General features: G+C 40.4%; 1 protein-coding gene across 1 annotated transcript in view; it reads right to left on the bottom strand.

The window, feature by feature from the left end:
• Window positions 1-704: 704 nt before the first annotated feature.
• nrxn1a (neurexin 1a) overlaps window positions 705-13933 on the bottom strand; it is a gene marked incomplete at its 3' end in the record, with an annotated part of 60586 nt that continues 47357 nt past the window's right edge. Inside the window, 9 exon segments of the mRNA XM_014007065.1 lie at window positions 705-1015; window positions 2003-2092; window positions 3010-3181; window positions 6006-6187; window positions 7037-7156; window positions 8293-8466; window positions 9341-9531; window positions 10689-11070; window positions 11264-11386. Coding sequence (XP_013862519.1) covers window positions 705-1015; window positions 2003-2092; window positions 3010-3181; window positions 6006-6187; window positions 7037-7156; window positions 8293-8466; window positions 9341-9531; window positions 10689-11070; window positions 11264-11386 — 1745 coding nt within the window.

Raw genomic sequence — 13933 nt, 5'->3', positions numbered from 1 at the left:
TCAACAAAATGAATTCTAGTCAGTTTTATAACCAAAAATGATTCTTTTCTTTTAACATCGGCATTCTTGTCCTTACAGTTGTCTACGGCCTTAGTAACAGAATATAAATTTGAAATAAAAATGTTGGCACAGATCATTTTGTGACCAAAAGTTATCAAATATCAAACTGAATTAGACTTACAGACATACCGCAATGTTACACAACAGCAATGGAATCGATTCATATAATTTTATGAATTTATTCACATTTTAAGCATTTATAATCGATTAATAACGACTTTTTAATTATTCTCTACCTTTGAGCAATCACCATCATTACCATTTTCAGCTCTGTTTTCCTTCGTATTTTTCAGCCCTGATGTCTCTTGCTGAGCTTCTTATTTAACACAAGTAATGTGTTTTGTGAAAACACTTTAATTTGCCTCAGCGTATAATCTGCGTGACACATGAATAAAAATTGCCTTGCCACTTACAGAGGAAAAAAAACAATTTTACTCCCACTACATACCCTCGTCTTTCATATATGGGCTGTGTGCACAATAATCCTCTTACTGAGATCAGACAGAAAGTTATCAAAGCAAATTACCAGTTTTTAATTATCTATTGTGACACTGATGATTATGGTGCAGTGACAAGAAATCTGACGAGAACCATTTGACCACACACGGGAAGGATTTCTGGGTTCACGCTGCGACGGCACTGACCTGCGGCGTCCCGCCCTGCTTCCTGTTCGTGGCCGTGGTGGTCGTGATGTCGCTGATGGAGGGGGCGGAGTCGGAGCGGTTGCCTCCGGTCGCGGCGCCGGACTGCGGGGTGATGGAGGAGGACGGCATGTCGCCGACCAGCCGGGCGCTGCCCTCCACTCTGATGTGCGGGTGGCCCTCGGCGGCCATGTTGAGGATGCGGAGGCCGTTGTAGTAAAGGCCGGACAGCTGCCCCTGGAACATGGGCGCGCCCTTTTCGCCTCCGCCGACGTGCACCGTCGTCTGGCTGTTGAAGATGGTCAGCTGGCGGCCTACGCAAACACACGCACCAAACAAACACACCGCACGGAATAGAAAAGTGGACACGCACACACACACACACACACACGCACACAGAGACACCCACACACACAAGAGTGTTTGAGTGTTACACAATCCACCCCCCTAATGCACGGTGAGAGGATGGGATAGATTAAGCATGGCAGAGCAAATCGAAGCCGTGGAGAACCGTGGAGGAGACTGAGGGAGATAAGAGCGGGAGAAGAGGCAGAGAACAGAAATAAAGGAGGAGAAGAAGAAGGAGKCAGTGGATAAGAGGAGTCAGAGGGCCCTGAGAAGACGGGGCTGACAGATGGTGGCTATGGTGATGGCTTTGCAGCACAACATTGTATCTGAAGGAGCAACAGACAGGCAGACAGAGAGACAGAGATCTAGAAAACTGTTGTCACAGCCCTATAAAGCATGCACTGGTTATAAGCTCTAGCACTGCTCACTGTTAAAGGGACTAGAGGCTAATTTAAGCTCTATTGAAGTTTAGGAGGAAAACTTTTACATAGTTTTTTTTCAAAAAGTATTGCTCTTTTAATTCAAATTTACATAATTTTTCTTTACATGTCACAATACTTTGCATGTACTTTAATCTGATTACAAGTTTTTCAATATAAATACATAAATGATCTTTAATAAATGCTTTATTATTTACAATTTGATGATAAATTTAATTTACCAGACTTAATAAAGCATCTTTTATCAGTACTTTTTTTTCTATTTTCCGATTTATTCACATTTAAATCTCTCCATCGTCCCTTTAACCTGATATTATCAGATACACACTAACAAGATACGTTCACAGGCACTAGAGTTTACACAGTATTACACACTACAGCTGCCCAACTTTTAATTACTTAGTTATGGATTTAGATTATTTAATGTTAGTTGATGGTGCACAATATATAAAACTGTCTTCAAGTTGTATTTTTAAGCTCAAAGTTTTAAGGAATTTTAATCAGGGTTTTTACCTTTGTCGAGTAGCCATTCGTCAACTACTCGACCGAGCCGATAGGGGATTCGCTGTCTGGCGAGGGCCAGGCGCTCGTTATCATTGTTGCCTTTAATTTAGAGATGAAAACACAGTAGTAATTACGCACATCCATACGTGGTACAGGAGCTGGATACACAAAGAACAGCAATGAAAAGAAAGTAATGGTCTGCTCATTGTTTGCATGTGGCTGCGTTAAGGTAAACTTGTTTTTCCACGAGGAGAGAAGTTGCATTGACTACGTTTCCAGTGAGCGGACTCTTACTCTCTGTTCATTGGGCTTTATTTAAAAAAACATTTCAGGGGTTAACATCTGCAAGAGCACAGGGAAATAACGTTACAGCTGTCACATTCYGAATCTGACTGAGTTTAGAGTTACATACAGGAATAACCCTCACACACACCTCACAACAACTACCATTTATCATTTTTAACTACTTGAGTTTACCACTTTTAAATATAAAACAAACAAATATGTAAAAACAAAGACTATATTCAACATAGTACACTGTTTTCTTATTTTTTTCCTCTCTAGTTAAACATTTATCTCAAAATATGGCAAGCTTTTTAAATTATTATTTTTCAAAAATTGCACCAACTATTATTATTAACTTTTATGTGAGGAAAAATAACTAACACCTGAATTTACTATTTACAGAAAATTACCTTTAACACTATTTAACAGGCCTAGCATAATACAGCTGGCTAGTATACATTGCTATTGTAATTGCTAACTCATTTTATGGTTTAAAAAGTCATATTTCATGTCAGATCAAACATATTTCATTGCAAAAAACAATAACATAAAAACATAGTTGTAAATATATTTTACATCGTCAATGAAATAAACATGGAAAGAACATTTTTTTWAAATTTCATCAATCAGGAGGAGGTGGCTGGGTTTGGACTGAGGTGTAGTTCGCCTCAGAACAGGCAGTGGCGGCATGAGTCAGTAGGGTGGGGTTATATGGGTGGGGCAGGGCCTACCTGAGGGGTACCGCTCTATGACCGGCAGGTCGTCCAGTTGGAGGGTCGCATTGCCACCGCTTCGGGTGAAGCGAACTATGTGGTACTTCCCATCATTGACAAACTTGGAGCTCTCCTCGATGTTGATATCATCGGTGCCAACATTGAACACCACTCTAATGTTGCCCTTGTCCTGAGGAGGAGACAAACAACGGTGTTTCATCAGAAATGTGTAAATTCTTTCCTGTTTTTCCATTTTTAATGCACTTAAGACTGTGGTGAGCACGGTTCCACTCATCTGCTAACCCGCCACYAACGGATGTAATATTTTGAACAGTTTAGCACATGAATCAACTTTGTAAATAATTAACGGACCTACTACAATCGTTTTGTTTTTTGCAGCCAATAATTTAAAAATTCACATTACGAAAGTCTTATTAAATTCAATAATATTTCCTTTCACACGCAACAGAAACATGCATAATGAGGTTCTGCTGAGCAAAACTACACAGCCATGTTTTAATTTCATTGTAATTAGGGATCCACCGATATGAAAATTTCAGCTGATTTCGATATCCGATATTATTATTGGTGTTATGGCTGATAAACTGATATTTACTGATATGACACAAACACAGAAATTATTGGTAACACTTTCTTTTATGGTACCCTTATTACCATGTAATTACAAGGTAATAAAAAATGTAATTAAATGTAATTACTACCTTATTACCAAGTAATTACACGGTAATTATGGTACAAAATAAAAACTACTACTCTTATTGGGTAACTACAATCAAATTACTATTCAATACTAACTCAACACTATATTTATAACCAAAAKAATGCAACTAAATTTTGGGGTTAGTGGTTAATTGTAATAAAATATAACTTTAAAACTGTCCAAATTACCTACTACTTATTTAGGTGTTACATASTGAATTGTAATACATTACCAGGTAAGTGCTACATTACTGCAGACAATTAATTACATAGTAAAATTGTACCCTAATTACCACATAATTACATGGTAATAAGATAGTAATTACATGTAATTACAATTTTTATTACCTTGTAATTACATGGTAAGGTAATAAGGGTACCGTAAAAGAAAGCATTACCAAATTATTCATATACATATAAGCACAAACACACTTGTCTTTTTTTGATACTGTAAAACAATGACCAGACTGCTGACATGGCTCTACTTCAGTTATTCCAGGCTGCGCAGCATTAATTTCACTATCATGATCAAACAGATACCCCTCGACCAAACATGTCCCCTCAAAAAAATAAAATAAATAAATAAAAATAAAAATAAAAAAAGTGGGAAATCAATATCGGACATAAATATTAGCCCAGCTTGATATTGTAAAAAAAATAACCAATATTGCCTGATATTGATGTATTGCCTGATATGTATGTATCGTGCATCCCTAATTGTAATGTGAATTATGAGCAAACTTTTAAAATGTTGCAAAAAATAAAAATAATAAAAATAAAAAACTTAGATGTGTTTCTACTACTGGTTCGGAGCGAATCAACAAGGCTGTGCCAAGTGTAATTTCATCAGACAATGACGTTATCCACGGCTGTAATAAACAGAAAATATGGGTAGCAAATTAACAAGAATCACACATCTTAGGACAATGGAGAGAAGTTTTCAGGAATGTGTTCAGGCTAGTTGTAAACGTTCTGTCATATCAAATAGTACTGATGATGTTACATGCTGTCCAGAGATGTAGAGAGACAAATGCAATTCTSTTTGCGTTACGGGAACATCTGGAAAGACGCAGACCACAAAAAACAGCTGATCAGCTGGCCATCTCCCTTTTGTTTTATGTCTTTTGCTCATTTACTTTTTTCAGAAAATCCAAAAATTGCCTCAAGTGAGCGTAAAAACTTTTTCGCAACATCGAGAATGTTTTTTTGAATTTTGCCACTTCCTTTAACCTTTCCTAACGCAATACTTCAAAATGCACATAAAAAAAATCTTATACGTAAAACACAGCTACTGTCTGGAGCCCTTCAGTGACATTGTCCTCAAGACAAGGACAGTTCTTCTGTTATTTAGAGTTTCCTCTTTTATACACACACACACCAGATCTTCTGACTCACGGTTYCAGTTTTCAGTTTTCCCAGCATCCTTTGCAGTTGGGACCTCATTCCATCAATGAGAACACTTTGCAAGTTTGTTGCAAAATTAAAACAAYGAAACAAAAGACTCACATCTTCGTTTTAATCTGGGGCATCCAAATATTTGTATTTTCAGTGTTTAAAAATAAATTATCAGAAACATGACTTTTAAGGCTGTAATTTTCATAATTATGTAGTTGTTTAGATGTGAGTGAAGCAAAGGTTAGATGTGCCCACCACTGGATACCAACAAAAAATACAAATTGTTCAGTTTGCCTGTGATTCAAGAGAAAAATTTTTTTTACCATTTGAAAAACTGACTGATTTGCTTATTAACATGAGTGAGAATATATAAAGTTGTGTACTGAAACATTTCTAAAACGTGATTACTAATAGTGATGATAATTTTAGCCTGTGAGAATGCCTGTCTCTTGTCAAGTACCTATTTGTGCAACATTTTCCATAATTGCCAATAAATAAATGTGCCTGTTGTGACTGAAAAACACGCAAGAGCTCTGAAACTCGGTTGATTAATGAGWCTGTCAAACAGCTCAAATGCAAAAACATGAGTGAGTGGCGCTCAGCTGCTTTGTTTGTTCCTGTTTTCCCATAATGAGCAAATAAGAAGGATCAAACATCAAGCATTGCGGTGGCAATCATGGGCTGAAAGAAGTAATGCCAGTAATGAACCAATTAACTCAAGGAATGCGAGYATGTAGGAGCGCTGAACAAAAATCAGACGTACATATTTGTTATCCACCTATAAAATTATGTAAAATGAAATATTCATTTTAATTACAGAGGATGCAACAAATCAATTTATTTATTTATTCATTTATTTATTTATTTTCTGTCACAGTACAGTGATGGTATAGACTTACTACTTGGAGCTGTAGGTAGTCCCCAAGACCAGACGCACTGTCCACTCGGAGCAGGACAGCGTGTTTCTGTTGGGTGCTGAAGCCGAGGGCGAGTCGGTCCGCCCTGGTGCTCGGACGTTCATTGGGGGGCCACGTATAAACCACCACGCCTCCATCACGACCAAAGATATAGGTAGTCCCAGCTGGGCAACGCAGACAAATAAACTCAAAATCGGACATCTCTTTATCTCATATTAGCCTCAGTTATCAGGCTTTGGATGCTTCTGGTGCTTATTTTGTTTTTTGAAAGAAAAAAAAAAGCTTTCGCAAATGGTGAGCATTTGGCAAAATAAAACTGTGGCTTAAACTTTAAATGTCAAAGCTAAACTGTTCCTCCCACAGGCTTAAAAAGAAAATCTGTGTTTTCCAAGTTATTGCTGGAGGCTGACGTGACTCATACAAAAACCAACTCATGCATTTGTTTGACTAACGGGCTGATAAAAACCATTTTACATCATGTCTAAATGGGACTATGGAGAATATTTCCACATTTAAAGAAAATCACATAAATATTGTTTTTACCCGAGCCTAGAAAAACTGCATATTTGAAGATCTTATCTAGGTGTGCCTGTGCAGAAATAGTTCACAGTGCCCTCCTGTGGTCACTCCAACACATACACGTGCTGAAAATCCTAAATATTGTGTTGGAAACTTAATGATCCAAGGGTTGTAGTTTAATATCTGCAGATTAAAACAAGTCTGAATTCATCTTGTTGTGTTTTTATTACAATCTAGAGATGATCAAGGAGAGGAGAAATAGAATGTCATCAAATATTTTAGAAGATACAATTTTTTTTTGTTTATGATGCTTTTRCTAAGAGACAAACAAAATCCAAATATGGCAAAATTTGGCCACTCAAATGTTAACAGGTAAAAAAACAGGTGTATAATACACAGTATTTCTTATATGTTAATAACAGTCTGCACTGTTAGCAAAACCTTCTATAGTCCCTCCCACTGTAGTCTGAGGGCAAATAAAGGAAAATGCTCACCATCGTTGCACAGCGGTCCGGCATATGAGGTCATGCTGCAGTCACAGGTAAAGCCCTCCCACTGCTGCAAACAAACGCCCTGATTTGAGCAGGAATCTTCCTGACATGTTGTGCTGGGACCTGCAGTGACATGAAGTGGAATGTTATAAACCTTTGGAAAAAAGAATAATAATAATAAAAAAAACACTCTATTTCATGTTTTCACTGTCACCCAGTGTGAATTATGGGGTTATCCTTAATAAATATAAGCTGTAAGGTTACGATTAGTCGTCCTGACTAAGATGCTATCGATCAGTTCCTGCACTGGAGCTCACAGGAATAGGAGAAATTATCCAGTAAACAAAAATAACCCAATCTGGAGTGTTATCAGGTAAAAGAAGAGGGAAATGTGGTTAGCATACATGTTCAGATGAGTGGGGCAGAAGCGGGAGGAGCACTCAAACATAACAGGGGTTATGTTTATATCTCAATACTCGTTCTCCATCATTCTGTCGGCTTTCTCTTCCTGCCTCATGTTACAACCACACAAGAAGAGAAACCTCTAAAATTAGCTCCAACATGAAGCGCGGAGGAAAGGGTGTGAAATGATTCACCGGAGGAGTATTGGAAGTTTTGGTTGGGAGTCATTAGGAGAGGTTAGATAACATGCAGTTAAAGAAGGTGGAGAGGCGTTCAACTAAAGTCAAGCAGTGGTAATAATGTCTTTAATAGGACTGAATCACTAGAATCGCAYACAGGATAAATCAACTCCGACCTTTGACTTTGGATCACTGGGATCCACACAAACACTGAACACCACGGGGTTTTTCCAACACTCTCGCACACATTTCTGCACCCTCACACACACACGTCTCACATGCTCACACAAAGCAATATACCTTGCAAGTCAGCTTTCATCAATGAAACTTTTGTCAGCCAAACGACCAAAATAAAAAAAAGCAAACAAGTAAAATAAGTTAGATGGTTAGTTAATGCACAGGGATGTGTGTGAACTGCTGAACGAGTGGAGCTGAGAGAGAGAGAGAGAGAGAGAGAGAGAGAGAGAGAGAGAGAGAGAGAGAGAGAGAGAGAGAGCACAGAAAGAACGAGGACAGGATGAAAAGACTGAAAGAAAACGTTGAATCTAATGAAGCAAAAGCTGGGTTAGTGGGTTATCCTAACAGTGGAGAGTGTGAGTTGAACATAAATGGAAACGAAAATAAAAACTGAAGGTGGGACGGGCTTGGATCAGATCTGCTGATGTCTTGGTACCCCACCTTCGCAACCTCTCTCCACTTGGCCCATTGTTGCTAAAGCGTCCGCTAAAAGGTCCGGGAGCCGGCCGTTTAGATCAACCGTCGCCAGACAACCCTGAAATCCTTCGCGGGAGTGGACCAACTTGGGCAGCTCTCGGTACATCTCTTTGGTTACACCCCCGATGTACAAATCCCCTGTAAGACAACATGAAATTCATTCTGATTAACATGATTAAAAAACAGTTCTTATGATGATTTTTCAGCCCATGGCCTTCACATTGTTTTTTCTCATTAGCAGCGTATAACCCAAATATCACATTTTTTGCAGTTAAATTGCACTATATCTAAATAGTTGTCAGTTTGACTTCATCAATAATTGATTATTTTTGCTTTTACTCAAATTTTCCAGCACAAAATATGGCTAATTGCTTTTTAAATGAACATTTCACAACAAAATAGAAACCACTGGCATTCAAATATAGAACTAATGCTAGAAGGTACTRAGTTTAGTGCAACAAATGAAACCTAAAGGCAACAAAAAACATGTTTTAGTTCATTTACAAGAAAATAGTTAAACTCCTATCCCCCTAATAAAGTAGCTAATTTGTTCTGAGTCATTGTTTTTGTACTAATTAGAAAAGAAAGAGCTTTAGGGGGTTGTTATGTTCTTTTTTTATTTATTTCCCAAAGGTCATACCTTTTCTATAACCTACTGATAACTTTAAGACTAATAAGTAATTAATCACTCATTACCAAAGCAACCTMCCGTGGAGTACAAGCCTAGAAATAAAATATTACATTAAGAATTTTAATCTTTTTTTTTTTTTGCTTTTTTTGCGCCAAAGAATTTTAATCTTGACACAGCACAAAAAGTATGAAAAGTTGTGTTTGGTTGGTTATTAATTTAATATAATGATGCTTCTCAGGATTATATATATTCTATTCCAAAGGCTGATTATTTCTCTTAAATGGTGCCACACTTTGTGACTAAAGTAAATACTTTTGTGGGTTGTTTGTGTCCACGAAAAAGCAACAAGGTATCATTTATAAAACACTTTTTTTTTCATACCCTTTAGGTCCAGGTTCTTGGCACCCATTGTGGTCTGTGTGGTAACTTTGGTGTCGATCTTGACTGTGTGCAGGTTGTTAGTGTCTCGGGAAATGTGCACATTATGCCAGTGGTTGTCGTTGAGAGGGCTGTTCGAGTTGCCTTTGATCAAGTGTGCRCCGTTGCCCAGGTCGGAGATGTAATGAAGGTAGCTGGGGGAAGAGAAAAGGGGAAAGAAAAGGAAAGGGAAAAGAAAGGGTTAAAGAAGTGAAAAGGCAAATTAATCACTCTTGTGATGAAGAACAGCGGGGTCACACACTTCAGGGCATTATTAACTGTCTTGTACAAGCYTAATTACAAGACTTGAAAACGAGGTGCTTGGCTTGTGCATTTTTCACTTCATATGTTTAACAACCCGCTTTAACCTTGCTGTCAAGATTTTTCCTTTTTCGGGTTCTTCAAGGACAAATGTAAGTCTAATCCCACTTTCAGCATTTACAATCGTTTTCATTTCTGCTGGCCAAACATTTTATTTATTATTATGTGAACGCCGAATCGGCATTCAAACTATTTTTGCATGCATTGAGCTATGTACAGCTCATTTAGGACATTTTCTTCTAAAAATACATTTAGATCTCTTCAGTTCCTTTGGACCCTGCTTCATTTTGACTTCTTTAGCTCCTTCTTGTTTTAGCTAGCCTTTTGTCATTTTTTTGCCTTTAGCTAATCTTTAGATATGTTTAGTTTCTAGCAAGCTTTTGCTACTTTTTGYMYATGCTGCTAATGCTCTGCTTTAAARGGAGGCATTGTGTATTTTCYAGGCCCATAGTTCAATTCTACACCACAATCAAGTAATTATGWTACCTTAAGTTGTTATAAAAACACTATTTATATCAAAAACAATCCTTRAAATTGGACACTGTCTCTTTAAGAATTCCCTACCRTTTCTGACATTCCCACTTCATAGCAATGCTTCGGGGAAGGGGTGTTCTGTGGGGCAGGAGCTTGGCTGCAGGGAGGAGCTTTGGATAAATAGGYGGAGCTTTGTACCAACAAYRCTCAAAAATGTTGGTTTTGCATAATACTCTCCCCTTAAGTGTTTTGCTACTGTTAGCTTTTAATTAGCTTTTGGCTTTTTAGGTCTTAGCAAGTATTTGCTGATTTTGCCTCTTATGTTCTGCTTCTTTTAGCTTTACTTAACTCATTTATCTCTTTCAGTACAAAAGTTATTCAGCATTCACACTGCATTTTCACAAAAAAAAAATCCAATTCCTCTAGTTATAATGTRAAAAGTTAGATCCAATTTCAGAACTTTGCACAGACACAGGAAGTTCTGTAAAAATCTTGCTCAATCAATCATCCAGCTTACCCTTTAACCAACTCTACAACAATGAAGTCGTTGCCGTCTCCCCTGTTGAAGAGAATAAGACCATCGGGGGACGTCGTCTTGAACTGCATGAAGAGGTGCATTGAGTAGTAGGCCTGCAGCGTGGGCAGCGTGACGAAACTGGAGCGGGAGCGGAAGGTGATGGGGTCGGCCACGATGCTCTTATAACCGATGACGGCGTTGAGCTCGCAGTAGTCGATGTCGCCGTTCTTGCACAGATCGATGTAGGGCATGCCGTTCAGCGCCAGGCCTTGAAGGTGGCCGATGAAATTGGAGGGCACGGCGGGCATGAAGCGCTTCTCCGTCACGATGCCCGTCTCCACATTGTGGAACTCGAGCTGGGTGTGGTCACCCGCCATCTGACCTGGTGGTGGCAGGGGTGGGGGTAAACTTCAGAGGTGAGGGCTCTGAACATCGTGTTAAAGTGCAACTGTAATAGAACGCTCTAATAGCACAACAAGTGCAGTAGTTTGTAACAACAAAATAAAAAAATGTGCACACACGATGCAGAATTAGCTTCACTTGCTCAACTGCAAACGCTACGCTGCAGTGATTACCTTCAACAGGCTGCAGGTCGTCCACGGTGAGCTTGAGGCTCTTGCCACGTCGGACCACCCTCACCGTGTGCCATTCATTATCATTGAGGCCAGACCCAGCAAAGATGGTCTCAGGGCCTTTACCTACACATAGCCCAGAGCACCGTTAACACAGCACACAGAGACTTGGAGAGAAACAGAGTTGCAGAGACAGGAAAAGAAAACCAGTGGGAGAGAAAAAAGGTGGAGAGCCAGTAATAAATGAAGTTGAGGAAATGGAAGCGAGTTGCAGAAGGAATCATACATATCCTGGGGGAGACAAACACCTCCGTGCCAACGCACACAAACAGACAGACAAGACTCCTCGAAGATAAAGCAAAGAGAGACAGATGATGTGACACAGATAGACAGAAAGATTAACATAAGTGAATGCTTTGGGTGCCTAAGATGGAGACTGTGAGTCACAACAGGCCCACGCTAAAGACAATCCATCTGTGAACATCACGATGACCACCTACAACCCACACATGTACAGACTGCACACTTGCACCCTCTTGACCCCCCCAAAAAAACCCTCCAACCTCCACACGTTTTGCGTTCTTCGACGTGGAAGCAATACTTCTACTTTTTTGCCAACAAGAGCGCAATGCCACCATCAGCCTCAGGGTGGCACTAGACTCACAGAGGAGCATCAGAGCGCTCTCCAAGGTGCTGACGTGCAGCAAAATGAAGGAAGCTGTGATGTCTTTGCATGATGTCTCTCTCTCGCTCTCTCTGCCCGTCTACAACCTCATATCTTCACATACTTGACTGCACAGATTTGACAGACTGACAGCGTCCCCTTGCTCTACACTTTACAACCACCCCTCCAACCTTGAACACGACACCCTCCTAACACACTCGCACGTAGTCCCCTTCCCTCGCTAAAGTGCTTTCGGCTCTAGAACCGTGACAGAGTCTGCTTACAGTGACCTATAGGAGGTAATGACAAGTAGGGGGGGGTGCGGTGGGGCGGGGGCGCAAGAGGTGAGAAGTAAACTGACCCGAACAGATTCTGCTGCAGAAAATGTCAAGCATGTCTACATCAATCAAGGAGGCACGCAGGCAGCGACGAGCAAACACACACACACACACACACACACACACACACAGGTAGGGGCGGTGGAGAAAAGATGCTGACGCACAAACTTAATTAAACAAATATGAGAAGTCGATCAAAATGGAAGTGGCAGCGTGAAATAGACAAGCGTGTGCCGGRCGAAACTAAGAGTGTGTTGTGCATCAGGAGAGGACACAGGGTTCCCCTGAGGAGACTCAGCTGTGCTTTGGGCAAAGCATCTCATCCAGTTACCATGGATCACTGCTTAGCACTGAGCAAGGGAGGAGAATATGTGTATGCTTGTTTGACTCTGTGTGTGTGTGTGTGTGTGTTTCCACATGTAACTGAACACTCAAAGAATGAGCAGACTGATGTGAGAGCGAGGCAGTGATCTGTCTCAACCTGGGCGCAGGCAGAGACACGAAAGCAGACAAACACGCACCTATTTTAGGTTCGCGTTAAAAGGGCATCGCGCGAGATGCGCCGAGACTAACGAAGAGCCCGTTTGCACCCTGTCAGGTTTCACCAAAAAAGACAAGAGAGGCTGTTCGCTGTTCGCACACAAATCAAACCAGCTGATGATTAGGAGAGGAGGATAATGAGAACAAAGTAGGAAAAAAATGATTCATAATTCATTAGCTCTAAATAACAAACAGATAACCTCAAATCTCTGCAATAGCAAAGGTTTCTTCTTCTTCTTCCTTTTTTTWAATTGCTGAGTGGACTATTTCAGGGGCGCCTGGCTGTTAAATAATTTTTTTCCTCCCCTTTTTGAATATGATATGTATAATTTATTGCATGCACAGTGTGCCAGAAAAGTGGCTGCCTACTGAAATCTTCATTGAGACAACCGATCTAAAATTGGCCAGCCGACGTTGGGAATAGCAACAGCGCTGTGTGGCTAGCAGGGGTTTCTATGGCAACTGCAGCCGTCCATTTCACCACCTCCTTGCCGTCACCGAGCGTTCGCCCCTCTCTCCGTCTCCCTCGCTCTCTGCAGTCGTGACAGAAACTCCACGTGAGGGAATTAAACTTCATCAGGGATTCAGCTCCGCTCGCAGCGGGACGAGCGCAAAAACACACACACACACAGGAAAACACACCCAGACAACACAAAGACACAGATGGGCAATGAAAAGAAGCGCTTGTTCACAAGCTCCCCCCCCACCCCAAAATGAATAAATTTAAAAAATATCATGTGCAGTTTGGATACAAACATGAAGAAAGCAAAGAAAACAACCGTGAGATGAAGGTGTGTCAATGAAAGACGGAGCGATACGAAGTCTTTTCTTCCTCCTGCATGAAAGAGACGTAATTAGCCTTCAGCTCTGAACATTCACCCACCTGCTACCTCTCCTCGCACACTTTAACTCACTGAAACACCTCCCACTCAAATCCTCTCCTCCTCCTCTTGCTTTTCCTTTAGTCTCCCTTCCCATCAACCCCTACCATTCTTGTCTTCCATCTATCCTTCCCTGCTAAAATGGCCGACCTGGAAAAACCCTGGCCCTCAGCAAAAAAATCGCGCCTCTCCTGCAGTGTAGCTGCACACACACACACACACACACACACACACACACACACACACACAC

Source organism: Austrofundulus limnaeus, unplaced genomic scaffold (assembly GCF_001266775.1).
Source record: "Austrofundulus limnaeus strain Quisiro unplaced genomic scaffold, Austrofundulus_limnaeus-1.0 Scaffold39, whole genome shotgun sequence".
Lineage (NCBI taxonomy): Eukaryota > Metazoa > Chordata > Actinopteri > Cyprinodontiformes > Rivulidae > Austrofundulus > Austrofundulus limnaeus.
Note: the sequence above shows the minus strand (reverse complement) of the source record. Positions and strands in the feature narration are given on the sequence as shown.